General features: G+C 39.3%; 1 protein-coding gene across 1 annotated transcript in view; it reads left to right on the top strand.

Annotated features, from left to right (window-relative positions):
* LOC118851085 (tRNA-dihydrouridine(20a/20b) synthase [NAD(P)+]-like) overlaps positions 1–21828 on the top strand; it is an 87726-nt gene extending 65898 nt beyond the window's left edge. Inside the window, exons 15-16 of the mRNA XM_036760643.1 lie at positions 18780–18880; positions 21622–21828. Of these exons, the coding sequence (XP_036616538.1) occupies positions 18780–18880; positions 21622–21660 (140 nt within the window). The 3' untranslated portion in view covers positions 21661–21828. The remainder of the gene's footprint in view (positions 1–18779; positions 18881–21621) is intronic.
* Positions 21829–22132: the final 304 nt, after the last annotated feature.

Below are 22132 nucleotides of genomic sequence, written 5' to 3'. Positions count from 1 at the left end.
CCTTGGGCTGAGTAACTTAATTTCCTTCAGTTGTAATAAATCACCCAATAGCTCTTTATTAAGTACATGCTCTGTTAGTTAATAAGCATTTATGTGCCAGATACTATGTTAAGTGCTTTTACAAATATTGATTTGATCCTCACAACAACCCTGTGGTGGTGGTGTTTACTCATTTCCAGTCCTGTCTGACTCTTTGTGACCCCATTTGGGGTTTTCTTGGCAAAGATACTGGAGTGATTTGCCATTTCCTTGTCTGGCTCATTTTACAGATGAGGAAACTGAGGGATAAGTGACTTGCCCAGGGTCACACAGCTAGTAAATATCTGAGGCCAGATTTGATTTCAAGAAGAGGGGGTTTCCACGGAGCCACCTAACTGCCCCCACCAACCCTCTGAGATAGATGCTCTTACAATTATCCCTGTTTTTACAGATGAGAATACTGGGACGGGCAGAGGTTAAATATCTTGCCCAGTCACAGGTGACAAGTGTCGGTGGCCCAATTTGAACTTAGGTCTTCCTGACTCCAAGCCCAGGGCTCTATCCATTGTATCCTGTAGTTGACCCTCTGTGCCAAGCGCTATACTAGATTCTAGAGATACCTAGACAGAAACAAAACAGCCTCTGAGCTCAAGGAGCTTATATTCTTTCCGGGGAGATACTATATACATATACGAGTGATTCCATGTAGGGATTTTCTTTGGTGTAGGAAACTCCAGGTTGAGGAAGCCACCTTAATCAGTGCAGGCTAGCATCGTCCTTAGAGCACTGAGACATTAAATTACTTGCCCAAGATCACACTATGTTATGTGTCAGAGTGGAACTTGAGCCCGGGACCTGAGACCAGCTCTAGACACTACACTAAATTCTCCACACATATACGTAAACCTACATACAAAGTAAATACAAGGTAATATTTTTGTGGGGTGGGAAGGTAGAGTATTAGTGACTAGAATCACAAAAGACCTCATGTGAGAGGTGGCCACTGAGCTGAGCTTTGAAGGAAGCTAAGAATTCCAGTAAGCTGAGTTGAGGAAGCAAGCCTGCCCTAAGGATGGAGGGACAGAGCAGCAGAAAGAGAGGTAGAATATCAGGTGCAAAGAATTCTGGAGTTCAGGGAAAATCTAGTGTTTTCCTTAAAAGTTCCTTCCTAGAAAATACACTGAATGTAAAAAGTGGATATATCAAGTATAGGACAGCTTCCTTGTTTTCTTTCCTTTTTTCCCTAGAAAAAGTTTATTTTTAAAAAGCTAGAACATAAAGAATGTACGATGACTGATTTTATATATCAGAGTTTTTAAAAAGCTTTCGGAAATGGAAAAAAAAAAAGAATAGCAAGAAGACCCATTTGGCCGGACTGTAGGACATATCTAGAAAAGGATTGGGTAGTGAATCCAGAAAGGCAGCAGAGCCAGATGGCAAAGAACTTTAAAAGCCAAACAGAATAGTTTCTATTTTATTCTAGAGGCGTTTGGGGACCAGTAGTGGTTTTTGAGGAGAGGAGTCACATGGTCAGTACTGTGCTTTGGGAACATCACTTTTGCAGCTGTGGAAGGATGGGTTAGAGAGGAAGGGACTATTTAGATCGTTAAGGTTAGAGAGGTCTTGAGGGCCTGGGCTAAGATGGTGGTGGTGCTGGTGGTGGGAGTGGAGAAAAAGCAACAGAGCTGTTGTCAAGGTAGAATCAATAATATTTGATTGGATGTGGGGATGGTGGAAAATGAGGATGAAGTGAATGAGGATCACTCAGGTTTTAAATGTGGTTGATTTGAAGGATGATAATGATGGTCTCCATAGGAAAGTTAAGAAGGACGATGGATTTAGGGAGAGAGATGAGTCCTAATTAGGACATGTTGGATTTGAGATGCCTATGGGATCTCAAGTTGGAAATGTCCAGTGGGCAGTGGATGTGGGATTGGTGCTCAGGAGAGAACTCAGACTGGATACTTAGGTCTAGTAGTCTGTAAAATGGTGGGATGGTACCACGTGAACTCTGAAGTCCCTTGAAACTAAATCCCTGAGCCTAATGATCACTTCGTCTGTTAAATTTCTGCCCGTCCATTTCTACCATACCTTCAGGAGGCATTCCTTGATTTCCCCAGTCAGTAATGGACTTTCTCCTCAAGACCTCCCATAGCACTTATTTTCCACATTTCTTTGATATATTCATAATATGTTAGAGTTACCTGTGCATCTTCCTACTATAAGTTCAATGAAAGTGGGCACAGTGTCTTATCTAAACATTAGATCTTCCTCAGTTCTCTTCATAGTAATTTACTCACAGAAGGCGCTTAAGGCATATTCGTTGAATTGAATTGTATTATCTGAACTCAGAAAATTCCTTTCTGGTTTGTCATCCATAGGCATTTCTCTGGCAGTAGACTTGGGTGGAACTGTTTGCTCCTGAAGTAGCATGAGACATTTGTAACTTGAGTCTGTTTCCATCAAAACATTGCAAAAATGGTCTATTTGCTCCGTGGCTCTCAAATATTCTCAGTGTTGTATTTTTTGGCACAACACTGAGTTGTTTTTAGTGGCAACCAAAGTAACAAGACCAGATGACTATAGTAATACCTCCTTATTAATTACATCGAATCTGAGAATGGGCTTTTCCACATAAGTGAAATTTCCCAATTTACTGAAGCTTTGTGTGCCAAAACTGCCTTAACCATGTTTGATTGAAATATTCCTAAAATAATTTATCTGCCTAACATTTATGTAGGCAGCTAATTGGTACACTGGCTAAAACATGACCTCTAACACTTAACTAGTGTTGTGACCCCAAGCAAGTCATATAATCTTTGTCAACCTCCGTTTTTTCATCTGTAAAATGGGGATAATAATAAAACCTATCTCCAAGGATTGCTATAAGGAATAAAATGACGCAAAATATGTGAGTTAGCAAATCCATGAATTTGCAAACCTTAAAGTGCTAATTATCATTATGTTAGTTCCTTTGTCTTTTTACAGTTTTTCTCTCTCATGCTTCTGGGCTATGCTTTTTATTGCCAATAATATACTTGCTTTTATCAACTTGTCCCTCAGATTTTCAGTTTCTAATCTGATCTGAACTTGGAAAGCAGATTATCAGGTTTGTTAGTACTATGTCTGAAATTTAAAAGTAAATAAGATTTACTTAAGGGACTTAGAGGCTCTGCTATAAATTAAGGGCATAATCTTTAATGCTTCAACTTCATGGTATCATTTCAGGCTGTTCAGAGGCCTTTTTAAAACTTAGACCTTAATTTGTGGCCTTTACCAAATATCTATAGTTGCCAGGTAACCAACTCCAGTAAATATGGTGTCATTGTAGTTGTTTAACTTAGGAGTCATAAGTTAATGTCATTGCACTCCTTAATTGATAGGAAAAGGAGAACATGTAACCTACATCTAAACAATTTTTATATGGAAAAACAAAATATTTGCCATAAACAAAGGAATATACAAAGAATGGGGATTTCACTGATTTGCACAAAGATCACATGGTCATCGTTGTAGAGCTGGAATGGACGTTAGGAGTCATCTAACCCAATACCCTCATTTTACAGCTGAAAAATCTTTGGCCCTGAGAGGTTCATTGCCCTGGCCTAGGTTAAACACATGGTAAGTCGCAGAGCTGGGATTTCAACTCAAGTCATCTGACTTCAGAACAAATGCTTTTTCCACAGTACCACATGCCTTTTGAGTAGAGAGTCCATTGAAAAAGTGTTCAAGACTAGAAAAACACCTACCCCGCCTTCAGGCAGAGCTTTGGGCCAATTCCATTCTGTGTGCAATTAACTTTCATAGCCAAGACATGCATGTTTGTCTTGTGTTCCTGATCATGTGAGAAAATGCCCTTTTTTTACTCAGGGTAGGAATTATTATAGAATGATACAGGCCTAAATTTGGAGCTAGAAAGAACCTTAGAGACCCCCTCATTTTTTTTAATTTTTTTATTTTTTTTTAATTTAATTTATTTATTTAACGTATTTTGTTTTCAGCATTGGTTTTCACAACAGTTTGAATTACAAATTTTCTCCCCATTTCTACCCTCCCCCTCCCACTCCAAGATGAGACCCCCTCATTTAATAGATGAGAAAGCAAAAGCTTTAAGAAGTTAAAATGACTTACCCAGGGTTACACATTCTGAATGTCCAAGGCAAGATTTCAGCCTAGCTTTTGCTGATTCTAGATACAGACCTCTTGTGTGTTTGCACCATGTTCCCTCAGATATAGCAATGTTCTTTGTTTAAAATACCGTATTTTGATTACACAGATGTTAATTGAAGGAATGTAAGAAGAGTTGTATTCCTTGGGCTCATCATTACATTATGTAACACAGAGGTTGGCAACCTTCTAAGGAAAAATCTTTTTTTTTTATATTAGTATTAGAATCTGGCTTTTCAAAGAGATACATTTTCACACAAATTCATATGTATTTCTATATACATAGGTATGTATGTATTTATACTTCTAATTGATACCAGGAATTAAGGGCAACATGGCATTGTAGATAAAGCAGTAAAAGCTGGCCTCAGAGCCACAAAGACATGAGTTCAAGTCTTCCCTCTGCCATAACCTGTCTCTGTGAAACTGGGCATATCACCCTCACAGGGCCCTAAGCTGCTGTCTTAAGGCTACCTCCATTGATAGAGGGAGTTTTTTCATCCTGGAGGTCCTTATACCAGTGACATCAAAGATATAGCCTCTGCCCTTCCCAGTGATGTTTTACACCAACTTCACATATACCAATGGGTCCAGTATTACAGATTTTAGCCTTTCTCTTTCAGTGCTCTCTCATTGTGTAATCAAAACATATTTGTATGTGTTCCATTTAGTTTAGCCGAATTAATACGATATCATTTTAACATATGTGCAAAATGTACAAAGATCTAGAAGAAAGCCTCTGTCATACTGGGTGAATCCTCTGTTGAAGACATTAAAGGAATCTGTATTGAGGTTCATTGGACAAGATATATTTATGAGAGACACTGTGAAGGTTCTGGGATCTCATCAACATAGGTATTCCCTTCCTTGATACAGATTGCAACCCATCAAAACTTTCTCATCCTATATGTTCCTTGTCCTGTATAGAGAATCCTCTTGTTTCCTAGAATCCCAACAGCTTTACAAAGTGCTTTCCCACCATCATCTCATTTGATCCTCAAAATAGCCCTATGAAATAGTTGTTGCTGGTTCCTGAGAGACCTTGGGTAAGAAACTTAACCTCCCTGGACCTCAGTTTCCTTATCTGTAAAACAAAGGGGTTAGACCAGATGACCTCCAAGGTTTATTGCAGTCCTGAATCTGTGATCCTATGATTATTACCCTATCAAAGAGGAGTGTCTCCCCTATGATAACGTGTGAGAGGCAGAAATCAAACCTAGATCTGTCCTGATGATACCCAGTCCAGTGTTATTTATAGTACTCCATGCTTCTTCCTAAAGGAGGGGGCATTGGTGGCAGTGAGGTAAGACTAACTCCAGATGCCAGGGAGAGCTGATGGAATTGAGGAAGAGAGGAAGCTAGAAAAAGGGAGAAAGAGACTCCAGGCCAGCTGGAGATCTTAGTTCCTTGCAAAGCCGTCACCTTTCAGATCCATGTTGAAGCAGGACATTTTGGCGTTACAAGTCCATTTCTTTCTCATTGTAGCAAATTCTAAGAGAGAAAATAAAATGCCTTAGGACAATGAATGATCTTTCCGGTCATTAATAATTGACTTCAGGGGGCATTATGCTAATATTCCTTAACTAGGTTTTCTTGGTCTTTCTCTTTAAATGACTCTGTGAAGTAATGAAAGGTTGTCAGCAGTGCAGCCCTTAAGGAAAACATGGTTTAGGGAAAACCAATTGTAAGAACTCCACTGATTCCAAGAAGCTTTCGAATTCCTAAGACCAGCATTTCAGATTTAAGCAGATTGCCTTGTATAAGTGATCATATAAGAGAGCATATACATATATACACATATATATATATATGCACATACATATAATATATATGTGTATATATATCTACATCTTCAAATGTTCAAATGAAATTTCATAATAGTAAGCATTATTCTTCTCGTTTTAAGACAGGGAAATAGAGTGATGCATGGGAAATGATCTGAGTTCTACAGTGAATTGTAGCCAGTTCACCTACCTCTTGTACCGACTGTTGTTTTGTCCATTAGCTCAGACTGCATAAACTGAGGGTTTTCATTCTCCCATTCCAAAACACTGGCATCTCAATTCAGTTGTTTGCCTTCCATCATGTCATTTTGCTCTACCTTACTCATCTCTAGTTCTTTAGTTTTTAATGAAGTTCATGACCATAAATTCTTCATAGTCACAGCAGTTGCCATCTTTCTCCCCCCAGACTCTCCTCCATTTGGTGAACACCCCAGCATGAATCGCCTGGAAAAAATGAACGTGATTCCCCTGTACGATACTTAGTTCAAGTCACCAAACATTGTTAAGTGTGGCTGTGTGCAAGGCACTGTGTATCTTCAATAACTGACCCCAGAGAAGGGCTCTGGCAATTTTAGTGAATTCTTTTCATCCATACTCTTGAGAATTGTTTGAACGACACATGGATTTCTCCACTTAAAAACTTCACACATGTTATGAGGGCTGGTAGAATTTTGGCACTCCAAGGGACTAGAAGTCGTCTTACATGACACTCTCATTTTATAGTTTATCAAAAAGGAGACACGGAGAGGTATGGTATGTTCCCTACTCTGAAAATTGACTGCCATTTTTAAAATGTTAATGACATCTTTTCTAAATAAGTTTTTAGTGTTATCTTCTATTTCTTACATCATCATCGTTTTCCCAAGTACACCTCCCCATATAACAAATAGTATTTTTTTTTAAATCAGCACAACTGACAGACACATTGAAAAAAAAAGTCCTGGGGCAGCTAGGTGGTGCAGTGAGTAGACCACCGGCCCTGGAGTCAGGAGGACCTGAGTTCAAATCCAGCCTCAGACACTTGACACACTAACTAGCTCTGTGACCTTGGGCAAGTCACTTAACCCCAATTGCCCTGCCTTCCCCCCTCCAAAAAAAAAGAAGAAAAGAAAAAAAGTCCTAAAACATGTGTAGTTTTGGAGATAGGGGTATCTTCTCATATCCCTTCAATCATGTCCTATTTGAACATTACAATTTTTTTATTTTTACATTTACTTTTTTTTTTGGTGTTTGGTCATTCTTTCCATTTCTATTATTGTAATAGCTATATGTTCGTTTCTTGGTTCTGCCTACTTCCTCTGCATCATAGAGATCTGTCTGTACTTCTCTGTATTCTTCATACACGTCATTTCTTGCATCACAGTAGTATTCCATTACATTACTTTACCCACAATTTGTTCATCCACTCCCCAGTTGATAGGCGTTTACTTTGTTTCCAATTCTTTGCCCTCACAAAAAGTGCAGTTATAATTATTTTGATATGTACAGTGACTTTCTTCTGATGCCTTCCGTTGGTATAAACCCAGTAGTGGAGTCTGGTTCAAAGGGTATGGACATTTTAGTCACTTTATTTGCACAATTCCCAGTTGCTTTCCAGAGTGGTTGTACCATTTCACAGTTCCACCAAGAGTGTATTAATGTGTGCCTATCATTGCGCAACAATTCCAACATTGACTATTGCCAATTTTTTGTGATCTTTGCCAGTTTGTAGAGTGTGAGATGTAGCCTCAAGTTGTTTTAATTTGCATTTCTTTTATTATTAGTGATTTGAGTGTTCTTTCATGTGGCTGTGAATACTTTATAATTCTTTTCTTGAAAATTATTTTTTCCTGTCTTTTGACCACTTATCTATTGGGGAATGGCCATTAGTCTTATCTGTGCTTATTAATTATTTATATACCTTGGATACCAAACTCTTATTAGAAAAATTTGGTACAAAGATTTTTTTTTCCCATTCAGTCATTTCCCTTTTTATCCTTGGTATCATAATGTGTCTGTATAAAACCTTTGCAGTTTCCAGTAATCAAAGTTTTTTGTTTTATATTTTGCAATTGCCTCTATCTCTTACTTGGTTAAGAACATGTCTCCTACCTATAACTGTGAGAGGTATAAGATTTGTTTCTCTGATAACATTTTTCTGGTATGGTGTTAAGATCACATATCCATTTAGAATATATTGTGGAATATGGTAGAACGTGTTGGTCTAAGCCTAATTTCTGCCAAACCACTTTTTAGTTTTCCCTACAGTTTTTAATCATTTTAAGAGGTTTTTTCCTAGATAATTTATGTTTTCCACTTTATCAAACACTGAGTTATTGAATTCTATTGTTTCTGATTCTCCCTCATCTAGTCTGTTCCATTCATCTGTCTTTCTATTTTTTTAACCAATGCCAGATGGTTTTGATGACTGCTGCTTTATAATACAATTTGAGGTCTGGAATGCTATTCCCCCTTCATTGCTACTTCTTTTCATAATTTCCTCTGATAGTCTAGACCATTCGTTTTTCCAAATTTCATCATTATTTTATCAAGTTCTATAAAATATCCCCTTGATAGCTTGATTAGTATAGCATTAAAACTCTAAATTAATTTGGGTCATATTGTCATTTCTTTTGTATTGGCACGGCCTAGCCTCGAGCCCTGACTATTCCCCCAGCTATTTAGGTTGTTCTTTATTTCTTTAAGGAGTACTTTTTAATTGAATCTGTACAAGTCTTTTGTGTGCTTTGGTAGGTAGATCTCCAGATATTTTATAACTGCGCATAGTATGTTCTGATTATTTTTATTTCATTTAGTTTTGCTGTGATTTCACCTTGCTTATTTGCTATTCTATTGATTTAATTTTCTGCTCTTTTCAGATTAGCTAAGAGTATGTCAGTTTTATTGTTCTTTTCAAAGAACCAACTTTTAGTGGGTTTTTTTTTTCCATTTCTGTGCTGGAGATAAAAAGACAACCAGCTAAATAGTCCAAGATCTCTAGGAGTTTATAATCTATGCTGTAATTAAGTTTTGAAATTCTGCAGGAAATTCCCATAGAAATTCCAGCACATCTTGTCTAATACGATCATCTAACACTGTCATCATTGAGAATACATAAAAGCACAGATGAGTTGATTTCAAGCTGGAAGAGAACTTGGAGGATATCGAGTCTAGCTCCCTTTTTTAATAGGTAAGGGAACCCAATCTCAGAGTAGTGAAGAGACTGCAATTCCAACTTTCTCCTGCATTACACTGTTTCAGTGAGATTCAGCTAAAACCATAATGTGTGTTCTTTACTAATCAAAAAAGAGCCACTTTGTGGGTATCTTATAAATGTGACTTTCTTCTAGGCATGTAAATTTTTTTTTTTAAAAACTCAGGGACTTTTCATCAATAAGTAACACAAAAATAAATACAGAACTGTTCATGACATATGTTTTAAAGGTACAGCTAGGTCCCAATTAGTGTTAACAATGAATGTCAATAATGGTGATAGAAAGTTTTCAAAAATAAAATAGTTTAATCTTGGCTTAGTATTTATCCCTAATGGACAGCGATTAGTGTTCAAGGGTAGACATGTTACTTTATAAACATGTTAAAGACTCACTATAAATAATGTCTTCCATTTCCTGGCAGATTTCAGTTATTTATCTCTAGTAAAAAGTCGTAATGAGACTTATACATAATGAGCCAAACCTGCTCACTATGCAAACAATATCTTTCAAGTTGGTTAGGTGCTGCGAAATGACATGAATACTGTTATCCTTACTTGGGTATCATTTTTTCTGCAATTATAGGATTAATTCATCTGGCCTAGAAGGGCTGATGTGCCTGTCAAGTATCACTTTCTCAGTTTAATAACTGGTTAGATCCAGTTGTCTCTCAGTCTCTGCAAAGCAAATCCCTAGCAAGTCATACCATCCCTACTTCATAGATGGGAAAATGAGCTAAAAAGAAATTCATGAATTCATCTTGGACCTTCTTATTTAATAACTTTATTTTTCCACACAATACTGATTCTAAAATAGTATAGTGGATTCAAATTAAAAACAAACAGCTTCCATTGTCAAATAACAGGCCTATATAATACCTTACTCTCGCATAAGGTGCTTTCAGAAGGCAGTAGAAGGAATCTGGGGGGGGGGAGAGGATATTTCAATTTTTTTTTCACAAAGCAAGAGGCAGAGAAAAGACTGGGAAACACTCCAAGAGGCTCTTAGACAATAACAGCCTCCCCTAATTGGAGAGAATTCAATAAGATAGTAATCATTAGGTTTATTTGTATCTCCTGAAATTAATGCAAAATGAGAAACACCAGTTCATATTCCCTGCTGGAGAAATTACAGATGAAAAGCATTTTCCTCTCTGTGTTTTTGTACTGCCCCATGCCAGGAGTGACCCAAAAAAGCCAAATAATATCAACCAACATCTCTTAAGTTTCTATTTTATGCGAGATACTGTGCATATCTCAGGAAGTCCTTGGACATTGTACTGCTACTATTACTACTACTGACAGTTATAATGGCAGTAGTCCTTAAGATGTTTGGAGCCCAAGACCACTAGAACATAAGACCCCCATGGACCACTTTCTATACCTACTCTCACATGCCCTTGTAAAAGAATCCTGTGGATTCTAGGTCCTCTCTTAAATTCAGTTGCAGAGGTTCAATCCGACATGCTGGAGTCCTTCCTTAAGTTCTCACATTTTTTTTCAAATTATTTCCATTACCATGGAAAGGATGTAGGATTTGGCATCAGAAGACCTAGTTTCAGACATTGACTCTGCCACTGCAGTTCAGCCAACATTAAGGGCCTACTATGTACAAGATACTGGGTTATACATTATGATTGCAAAGACAAAAAATGAATTAGTTGCTACCCTAAAAGAGCTTATATTCCACTGTTAGAAAACGTGTACAGAGATAAGTAAATACAAAATAGATGAATGCAACAACCATCAAAAAAAGACTCTTAAAATGTCATTTGAGCAAGCCTTAAAGAAATGTAGAAATTCCACAAGGCAGAGATGAGGAAGGAGAGTATTAGATACTTTAAAGAAGACCTTTGCTAAGGCAGAGAGACCTCAATTCAGGTCAGGGATGTGCTCGTTAATTGTTTGACAAGTGGCTCTGTGGGTGGATGAGGAAATGTGCATGTAACATACTTTTAAGTTAAATTTTTTTTTTTATTATCTGCTTTCAAAACTTTGAGTTCCAAATTTTCTCCCCTCTTCCCTTCCCACCCACCCTCCCTAAGAAGGCAAGCAATTCGTCATAGGCCTTACATGTATCATTATGCAAAACACTTCCACAATAATCATGTTGTGAAAGACCTTATTTCCCTCCATCCTATCCTGTCCCCCTTTATTCAATTTTCCCCCTTGACCCTGCCCTTTTTCAAAAGTATTTGCTTTTGATTACCTTCTCCCCCTATCTGCCCTCCCTTCTATCATCCTCCCTTTTTATCCTCTTCCCCCTACTTTCCTGTGGGGTAAGATACCCAATTGAGTGTGTATAGTATTCCCTCCTCAAGTCAAATCCAATGAGAGCAAGATTCACTGATTCCCCCTCACCTACCCCCCTTGCCTTCCAATGAACTGCTTTATTCTTGCCACTTTTATGTGAGATAATTTACCCCATTCTTTCTCTCCCTTTCTCCCTCTCTCATTATATTCTTTTCTCACCCCTTAAATTTATTTCATTTTTTTAGATATAATCCCTTCATATTCAACTCACTATCCATATATATATGTATATTCCCTTCAACTACCCTAATGCTGAAAAAGGTCACATGAATTATATACATCATCTTTCCATGAAGGAATGTAAATAAAACAGTTCAACTTTAGTAAGTACCTTATGATTTCTCTTTCTTGTTTACCTTTTCATGCTTCTCTTCATTCTTGTGTTTGAAAGTCAAATTTTCTATTCAGCTCTGGTTTTTTCACTGAGAAAGCTTGAAAGTCCTCTCTTTTATTGAAAGTCCATATTTTGCCTTGGAGCATGATAATCAGTTTTGCTGGGTAGGTGATTCTTGGTTTTAATCCTAGCTCCATTGACCTCTGGCAAATCATATTCCAAACCCTTCGATCCCTTCCTAGATCTTGTGTGATCCTGATTGTGTTTCCACAATACTTAAATTGTTTCTTTCTGGCTGCTTGGGGTATTTTCTCCTTGATCTGGGAGCTTTGGAGTTTGGCAACAACATTCCTAGGAGTTTTCTTTTTGGGACCTTTTTCAAGAGGCCATTGGTGGATTCTTTCAATTTCTATTTTAGCTTCTGGTTCTAGAATATCAGGGCAGTCCTCCTTGATAATTTCTTGAAAGATGACGTCTAGGCTCTTTTTTTGATCATGGCTTTCAGGTAGTCCAATAATTTTTAAATTATCTCTCCTGGATCTATTTTCCAGGTCAGTGTTTTTTCCAGTGAGATATTTCACATTGTCTAACACTTTTTCATTCCTTTGGTTCTGTTTTATAACATCTTGATTTCTCATAAAGTCACTAGCTTCCACTTGCGCCAATCTAATTTTTATAAGGTAGTATTTTCTTCAGTGGTCTTTTGGACCTCCTTTTCTATTTGGGAAATTCTGCCTTTCAAGGCATTCTTCTCCTCATTGGCTTTTTGGAGCTCTTTTGCCATTTGAGTTAGTCTATTTTTTAAGGTGTTATTTTCTTCAGTATTTTTTTTGGTTCTCCTTTAGCAAGTCGTTGACTTCTTTTTCATGATTTTCTTGCATCATTCTCATTTCTCTTCCCAATTTTTCCTCTGCTTCTCTTATTTGCTTTTCCAAATCCTTTTAGAGCTCTTCCATGGCATCAGACCAATTCATATTTTTCTTGGAGGCCTTTGATGTAGGCTCTTTGACTGTGTTGATTTCTTCTGGCTGTATGTTTTGATCTTCTTTGTCACCATCAAAAGATTCTAAAGTCTGGGTCTGAGTCTGAGTCCTTTTGTGCTACCTGGTCGTGTTCCCAGCCAACTACTTGACCTTTGAGGTTTTCGTCAGGGTATGACTGTTGTAGAATAGAGAGTACTTTGTCCCAAGCTTTAGGGTCCAAGCACTGCTGTTTTCAGAGCTACTTCTACTCTACCATCACCACAAGCTCTGCCACAGCAGTGCTCCTCCTCCCCCAAAAACTGCCAGCCAGGACCTTGACCGAGATCCAAGCAGGGCAAAGCAAAAGAACCTGCCTCTATGCCACCTAAGCGCTCCTTGGACTCCTGCTTTGATCTGCCACTTTATTCTTCCCACAGTGTGAGCCAGGGACTCTGGAAGCAGCTGACACTGGAGTTCTGGAAGCAGCCACAGGAACTTCCTGCTGCTGCCACTGCCACCGCCATGCCACCTCCGCCACCCCCAGGGCTGGGGCTAGTCCACTCTCACCCCAATCCAGCAGTTTTCCCACTCACCTGCTCCATGGTCTTTGAAGTGTTTGTAGGTTGAGAAGTCTGGTAACTGCTGCAGCCCAGTGGTTCATGGCCCTCAGGCCTGCTGCGCTCGACTCTCAGTCTGGTTCATCCTGGCACGGCCCACGCTGGGCTGCGCTCCGCTCCCAGCACCGTACAATAGACCCTTCCCAGCAACCATCCAGGCTGTCCTGGGCTGGAGACCTGCTTCCCTTTGCTATTTCGTGGGTTCCACAGCTCTAGAATTTGTTTGGAGCCATTTTTACAGGTGTTTGGAGGGATTTGGGGGAGAGCTTAAGCAAGTCCCTGCTTTCCAGCCACCATCTTGGCTCCGCCCCCTTAATCTACATTATTAACGTTTTCTCCGTCACTTAAATCTGGACAGCCAGCAGAACAATAAATCAAGCCCTGATTTGTAGCATTTGCCAGTTTCCAAGGTATAAATGCTCACACTGAAATTTTAACAGTCAGCTTTCCTAAGCAGATTTGAGCTGGTTCCAGCACACCCGTGGTTCAAATCCTGATTCAAGTTACCCATTAGCTGTACAACCTTAACCAGGTTAACATTTCTGAGTCTGAGTGTCCTCATCTACAAAACAGTATGGTTGGACTAGATGTCTTCTAAGGTTCCTCTCAATCTCTGAGACTTTGACTGAAAGATTTTTCAAAAGGTAAGTCAATATAGGAAGGGTGGAAGATTTTCAAATCTAAAAAAACTTCTTCCCAGCCTGCTGTTGATGCTTATTAGTTAGCAGCTAAATCCCAGGCCTCTTTGTCCAGTGACTTCATGCCTCTCTTCTATGCTCTTTCCAAAATAATATGAGTTTAAATCAGCTTGAAATGTCAGACAGCAGACCCATATAATCCCTTATTCACAAAGAGTGGTCCAGAAGGGGATGGGAAGATCTTCAGAAAACAAATATTGATTTTCACAGCGCAAGAGTTGGTGAAACAAACACAAACAAGCAACAAAATTTAACAAATAACTGTAACGGTCTCGCAAACAGTAATCTCCCCCAATTGGAGGGAATTACTGATTTTTCATGAGAAAGCATTGAGGAGGGATTCATGATTTTTATCAAATATAATGTTATGGCAAAGCAATTAGGTGGCACAGTGGATAGAGTGCAGGGCCTGAAGTCAAGAAGACTCATCTTTCCGAGTTCCAATCCTGAATTCAAAATCTGCTAGCTGCGTGACCCTAGGCGAGTCATGAAATCCTATTTGCCTCTGTTTCCATATCTATAAAATGAGCTGGAGAAGGACATGGCAAACCACTCCAGTATCTTTGCCAAGAAAATCCAAAATGGAGTCATGAAGAGTTGGACCTGACTGAGCAACAATAAAAATGTCATGGCACCTGGGTGATGCCATAGTACATAGAGAACTGGGCATGGAGTCAGGAAGACCCGAGTTCAAATCCAAACTCATACATAACTGTACACACCTGAGCAAGTCACTTAACCTCTGTTTGCCTCAGTTTCCTGAACTATACAATAAAGATACTCACAGGACCTACCTCTAGGGTTGTTATGAGGATCAAATGAAAAAATGCATAAAGTGTTTAGCACATAATAGATGCTTAATAAATGTTTATTTCTTTCCTCTTGCCTTCTTCATGCCAGTAGCCAATTTTAAATATAAAAATAAACATTACTGCCCAGAGAGACCAACCCAGGGACCATCTGGAAACCTGGAACATCACCAGTGGTCCTTAACACACATTTCACAAATGTGTTAGGAACTTTACAAGCAAAACATTGTTGCTATCTACTCCACATGAGATGTGAGAGGAGATCCAGCTGTCACGGCATAGTGGTCATTGTGGCTTCCACTTTGGAGTAGCTGGTGGGGGCCCAGGGTGGGGGAGGAGGGGGAAGAAATGCTGTTGACTTTTTTCAATAACCAGGAAACCCAACCAGCAGAATCCCCAGGAATGGGGGAACAATCTACCTCCTGGGTTTTTCCATAAATTCTGCTTACCACTTTTCTCCAGGGAATAGAGCAAGCATGAGGCTCAAACCTCAAGGATCAAAAAACAAAAGAGAATGAAACCGCCCAACCCTGAGGGATTTACAGAATTCCACTTTTTCCAAGTATGACCCTCGACAATGTTTGTAAAAGAGGGCAGGAGCGGAGGAAGGTGACAAGCTAGGAAGAACAGTAACCTTGCCAAAGTCACTTCCTTCTGAGGCCCCTTCCAGCTGAGCATTCTGTGTGTGATTCAAGGCTCTCCCCAGTCCAACTAGAGTAGGACACTGCCAGCTGTCCCTACCTCAGCATACTGTTCAGTGTTTTGGGCCTCCGCCCAAGTGTCCCCTCCTCTGTGAAGCCTCCCGTGATTCTCCCCAGTGCTACCTCCTTTCTGTCCAGGCCTTCTGCTGTTCTTATTTACAGTAAAGGGGTGGTAGAATTAGCAGCGGATGAATTTGATAGGTGGAGCATTTTTGGCATACGTACCATATGGATGATACAGATGGAGCAGGGTTGAAGTGACTTGCCAATAGATAGACAGCTAATATACATCAGAGGCAGGATTCGAACCAGTCTTTCTTGGTATCCCCTCAGTCTTCAGGGTAGGGCCTGCTTTGGTTTTGTTTGTTTGTTTTGCTTTGTATTCACTTGAGAGGCCACAGTTGTGGCAATGGATGAGAGCCAGAAGTTGTAGTCAAGAAGACCTAAGTTCAAAACCGGACTCTGGCCCTTATTAGCAATGTGACCAAATCACTTAAGTTCTCTCAGCCTCAGTTTTCTCATCTGTAAAATGGGACATTAATGATTATCATCACTGTATGGGGCAGCTAGGTGGTACTGTAAATAGAGCCCCAAGCCTGGAGCCAGGAAGGCCTCCAACACTTCCTAGCTGCGCAGCCCTGGACAAGTCACTTAACCTCTCTTTCCTCAGTTTACTCATCTCTCAAATGGAGACAATAATAGCACTTCTCTGCCAGGGTTGTGAGAATGTAACGTGCTTAGCACAGTGCTTGGCGCATAGTGTCATGTGTCAGTCATTGGCATTATTATTGTCATCATAGCTGGCATTATGGTGCTTTAAGGTTGGCAAAGCACTTAACATAACCTAAGTCATTTGATCCTCAGCAGTCCTTACCTATGTAAGGCACTGTGCCAAAATGCTAACTAGTATTAATATTCTTAATGCTTTTTTTTTCCCCATAGGATCTTAGATTTAGAGCTGGAAGGGACCTTAGAGTTTATCAAGTCTAACTCCTATATTTTATAGACATAGAGACGTGGGCATAGAGAGGGTCACCCAATGAATGGCAGAGCTGGACTTTCTGAACTCGGGTCCTCCAATTCCAACTCTTAGTGCCTGTACACTGTGGCATTTTGTCTCCCAATTCACTTTTTAATTGAGTCAACTTCCTATAACTAGGGATTTTTCAAGCCTTTAGGGGTTGTGGGATACAATAGAGCTTCTGTGCCTTGGATCTTGAATATACTTTTACTCAAACCTCTTTAAACACCTATTAATGGCAAGGCACTAAACTAAAATGCTAAAGATACTAAGATTTAAAAATCTGTAAATGCTACTGCCCTTGTTCACAGGGAGTTTGAAACCTAGTAGCTAAAGTAGCTCCAAACCATGGGGCATTATTTGGTTAGGTCTTGGATGTCAGATGTAAGGGAAGAACTCAGCACAAATTCCAAGAGCTGTTAAGACATATGTGTGTATAGAACTAAAACGATCAGTAACTTGTTTGTACGTAGTCATTAGGGCAAGTAGGTGGCATACTGGCTAGAGCACCAGGCCTGGAGTCAGGAAGACGCATCTTCCTGAGTTCAAATCAGGCCTCAGACAATTACTAGCTGTGGGACTCTGGGCAAGTCACTTAACCCTGTTTCACTCAGTTTTCTCATCAATAATGAGCTGGAGAAGGAAATGGCAAACCACTGTAGCCAGGTGGCCGCCACCTTTGCCAAGAAAACCCTATACAGGGATCACAAAGAGTTGGATACAACTGAAGAAGGATTAATCCACATATAGGCATTTGCCTCTTGTCTCCACGGTTCATTGTGAGCTCCTCTAGGGCAGGGACTATATTTTTATCTTTCTTTGTATCATTAGTGCTTGGCATATTTGTTGTTCAGTTGTGTCTGACTCTTCGTGACCCTGTAGACCATAGCAAACCAATATATTCTATGGGATTTTCTTGGCAAAGATACTAGAGTAATTTCCCATTTACTTCTACAGTGGATTAAGACAAACAGAGGTTAAGTAACTTACCCAGAGTCACACAGCTGTCTGAGGTCACATTTGAACTCAGGTCTTCCTGACTCCAGGCCCACAACTGTTTCCACTGAGCCATCTAGCTGCCTTGCTTGGTACAGAATAGGCTCTTAATAAATGCTGATTTACTGATTGACCTACTGATTATATTTATGACTTTTGATGATATAAGGTGACTGTTTAGCATACAAAGTGAACCTATGATCCCATTTCATCATATAAGAACAGTTTTCCTATGAATTCTTCTGTCTATGCCCTCTCTTAAAACATAAATGCAAACATTGTAATATGCATGAGTCGTAAATGCCACTATATTAACATTTGGAACTTCCGAGTACATAATCTATAAAGTATTTCTTACCAGTATTTCGTAAGGGAAATGATTTGAACATGAGCTTTTTTATTTTTCCACACCCACCTTGTTCTCATTCTCTTCCTCCATGTGATTTGCATATTAAACAACTTCTGCCCTACAAAGTGTTGACTCGAAGTTTCTTCATACATTTCTTGATTTCTGTCCAGGTCCATTGCTTCTGACTTATTTCTGTTGATCTTCAATAAGCACAGGCTAAAATGTACTTAGCTTTCTTGCAGTTAAGCCTCAAAGTAGCATGTTGTACACCCTTTATTAGACTTTAGTATGTAATAGATGCCAAGCAGCATGAAGTAGCAGCTAGAGGACCAGCTCTTGAGTCAGAAAAACTTGGGTTTGGGGCCTCCCTCTGACACCTATTGGCAGGGAAACCATAAACAAGTCACTTAACCTCATGTGGTACTTTAGGCCAGAGCTTCTCGTGCCTTTTGATCTCAGGACCACTTTACACTGTTACAAATTGTTGAGGACCCCGCAGAGCTTTTGTTTATGTGGGTCATATCTATCAGTATCACATTAGAAACAAAAATATTTTACTATTACTATAATAAAAAGTTTTGCACTTGAGAGACCCTCAGAAGTCCCTGGGCCACACTTTGAAAAACTGCTGCCCTAAGACAAGTTGCAGATCAATAAGGGCATGTACACATGGATAGGTTCCCATACCAATGTAATAGCAAGTCTGAAAAACAAACAGAAAGTGTGAGTGAGTCTTTGGTTTTATGGAAATCCTAGTTCTCGGTCATTCTGTTCATTTAACCATACTTGGTTTTTTTTTCTTCCTAGAGATTTCTAAGAGCAAACCATTCTCATTGATTCTCTTCTGCATTTTTTTCAGCTCTTTCTAAGGCCCACAATGAAGTGACCACAATGAAGAAACAATCTGAGAGTCTTTCAAAGGAGTATGACCGCCTTCTGAAAGAGCACACACAGCTTCAGGTATGTAATGATAATTGCCAAAGCCCAACCTTCTGCCATTTGCTGTCCCCAGATCCAAAAAGATAGGCTTAAACATTGCCTCCTAGATCCTTCACTAACTAAGCTAATAAAAAGGTCATCCCTGGGCAGTTTCTCCCAAGCGAATAAATACTACAGACCTCCTGGAAAATTCAAAGTGAGAGTCAACTTTTGGAAGAAAGGAGATACTGAACCAAAGAGGAGCAGTATCAGAAAGGAGAGAGCTGATAATCTGACTTGAGCTGTTTGCCTCAAAGGTGAAAAATGATGTTTCAAAATGGATTTACTTTCATCACCCCTCTTTCTCTCCAAGAGTTTGCAATTTCTGAGAGCAAAGTCACTATCCAAAGTTTAGATGTGACCAAGTATTCTTTAGCTATCTGGTCCCTGTGGCTCCTATGATATTTCCCAATATAAGATTTCGACTACCTTACTCCCATGTAAGTGTGACCGGTAGACTTCATTCAGCGAGGACCCTTGTTCTCAAATGTGACTTTGACTTTGGTATTTGCTTCCTGGACACTAGGTGAGGGACAGACTTTGAGGAATTGATGCTGTCCAGAGCACTGTCTTCTCAGTAGCAGCTTTTAAGTTTTTGTGTATGTTAGGCAGTCTTCTCTTTAACTTAGGGTTGGGGCCTTCTTCCGTTAAGGTCTTTTGTTGCTGGTAGGCCAGCTAGGCCTTTTACTTGTTTTATGTCACCATGTCACTTTTTTTTATTTGTTTGTTTTGTTTTTTTGTGGGTTTTTTTGTTTTTGGAGCGGGGTAAGCAGGGCAGTTGGGGTTAAGTGACTTGCCCAAAGTCACACAGCTAGTAAGTGTGTCAAGTGTCTGAGGTTGGATTTGGATTCAGGTCCTCCTGACTCCAGGGCTGGTGCTGTACTCACTACACCACCTAGCAGTCCTCACCATGTCACTTTCAATACAGTGACTCTAGGGGCAGAACATACAAACAAAACCTTTAAAGGAAGGAATAAGTTTATTTACTGTAAATGAATCTCAGTTTTTCTTCTTCTCAGTTCCTTAGGATTCCCCATCTCTTTCTTTTTCCATTGTTGGCACCAAGAAAATATGAGAAAATTACCCCTTCAAAATATGTAAAGGAATGGGCCACTGACTACCTTTGGGCAGTACAGGTTCACACCCCATGTGGAATTCTGCCATCATTAAGAGCTCACTTTTAAAAATCAGTCCAAAATGTAGTCTTCATTTTAAGGGACTTGTGTCTCATTGGTACTCAGTACAGATTTGTTGGTTTGGTTGGGTCTTAAGGGACTATATTTATAAAGATATAAAAGCGGAATTTTCTGGCTCAGCATTACTTGCTGAACATTTTGAAACTTGCCTTCATAGCTGAATGATCAGTCAGTAAGCATTTATTAAGCACCTACTATGTGCCGGTCACTATGCTAAGCGCTAGATCGAAACAAATGTTTGCTATAGTTGGTCCTGAAAAACCCTGACTCTCCAGATTCTCTAGAGGAGCAGACTTATTGACTACCAGAATGATGAAACATTGGGAAGGGAATAAGCATTTGTTAAGTGCCTACTATGTGCCAGCCATTATGCTAATAGCCACACAGATATTATCCCAGTTGGTCTTCACAACAATCCTGGGAGGTAGGTGCAATTGTGATCCTCATTTTATGGTTGAGAAAACCAAGGCAGAGGTTAAATGACTTACCCAGAGTCACACAGCCTAGTTAGGTATCTGAGGCTGGATTTGAATTCAAGTCTTTCTTACTCTAGGCCCAGGGTTCAACCTCCTGATCCACCTAGCTACCTCTGGAGCTAGCTACTGAAATAGCCAGGAAGGTAGCAAATATTCACAAAGCACTTAATGTGTGCCAGGCTGGAGATACAGTTATAAGAAAAAAGAAATATAGTCCTGCCCTCAAAGTGCTTATATTCTAATGAAGAAAGATAATATACAAAAGGGAACAGAGAAGCAGAGGCACTGGGAGGAGAATGAGGCATAGTTGGCCTGGCCCACGTCTAAACTGGAGACACCCCTTCCCATCAGCCCCACCAGTCCCCTAGAGAATTCAGCAAAGGGAGAAAGGGGACCTACATGGTAGAGGGATGTTCCAGCATGAGAAGGCCCCAGGTTCTGATTTCCAGGACCAGCAAGATGGTTATCTTCAGAGATTCAGAAAATGACAGACAATTTTCACTACTAGTGGATACAAGGGGTTGAAAAGATTGGTCTTCCTGTTTTATTAAGAGTTGACCCTACCCAGAAATTTGAGAGACAAAAAAAAAAAAAAGCCAATATATCTTCTCCTCAACTTCTTTTTCTGGAAAAATTTTGATTGTATTTGTAGTAGTGGCAATCTAAAAAAAACCCTCTTTTCACCTAGAATTAGGGCAAACTAGATCAAAATAATCAATGATTAGAATTTTAAAATGAAATCTGACAAGGTACTTTTGTCCTGAAATACTTTTCCAAGTAAGACTTCTATATAATAAACTATATGATATATGATGTATATGATCCATATAATGAACTATATTGTGATCATTGATAAGACTTTTTTGAGAAAAATTGCTAATACAGTCATTTCTTTCAAATGTCGTTTCTTTTTTTTAAATGTATATTCTGTTACCTCCAAAGGGTCAAGAGATATATCATTTTAAAAATTAAGGAAAATTTCCTTTTTGATGATAAGACTCTGCTTTTTAAGTCTTTGATATGTCAATCCAGTTGTATTTTCTTTTTGCAGGAAATTTTAGCAAAGAGTGAAAAGAAAAAGGACCTCTAAAAGAAGATTTGGATATGGCAAATTGATGCCATCTGTATTAAGGTGGTGAATTGATTTAACAAGTTTGAAATGAAATGAAATTTTAAGAAACAGTGCACTGCTCATCACTAGCCAATCATAGCTCTTGAATGCCATATAAGTATCCTGTGTTGCAATGGCAATGTCAAAAATGTATGTTATATTTGGTTGTGTGTCAGATCTGCTGTATAACCTGCGCTCCAGCTCCTGAAAAGGAAAAAAAGAAGCATCGTAAGCACAGTCATTACATACTAACAAATACTACTGGTGTTCTCTATGGCTTCCACCGTCTGGCTGAGAATTTAAGTTGTATAGGCCTAGACTTGAAAACATTGATGTTATATCAGTGAAGGCAAGAATGCATTTAACTAAATTATCATTACATTTGTAATTTAGAAATGGTACTTACTATCAGGAAATATTTTTGACAAGGAGACTAGATATGGGTGATCTT

Source organism: Trichosurus vulpecula, chromosome 5 (assembly GCF_011100635.1).
Source record: "Trichosurus vulpecula isolate mTriVul1 chromosome 5, mTriVul1.pri, whole genome shotgun sequence".
Taxonomy (NCBI): Eukaryota; Metazoa; Chordata; class Mammalia; order Diprotodontia; family Phalangeridae; genus Trichosurus; species Trichosurus vulpecula.
The sequence above is the reverse complement of the archived record's forward strand: the minus strand, read 5'-3'. Positions and strand labels throughout refer to the sequence as shown.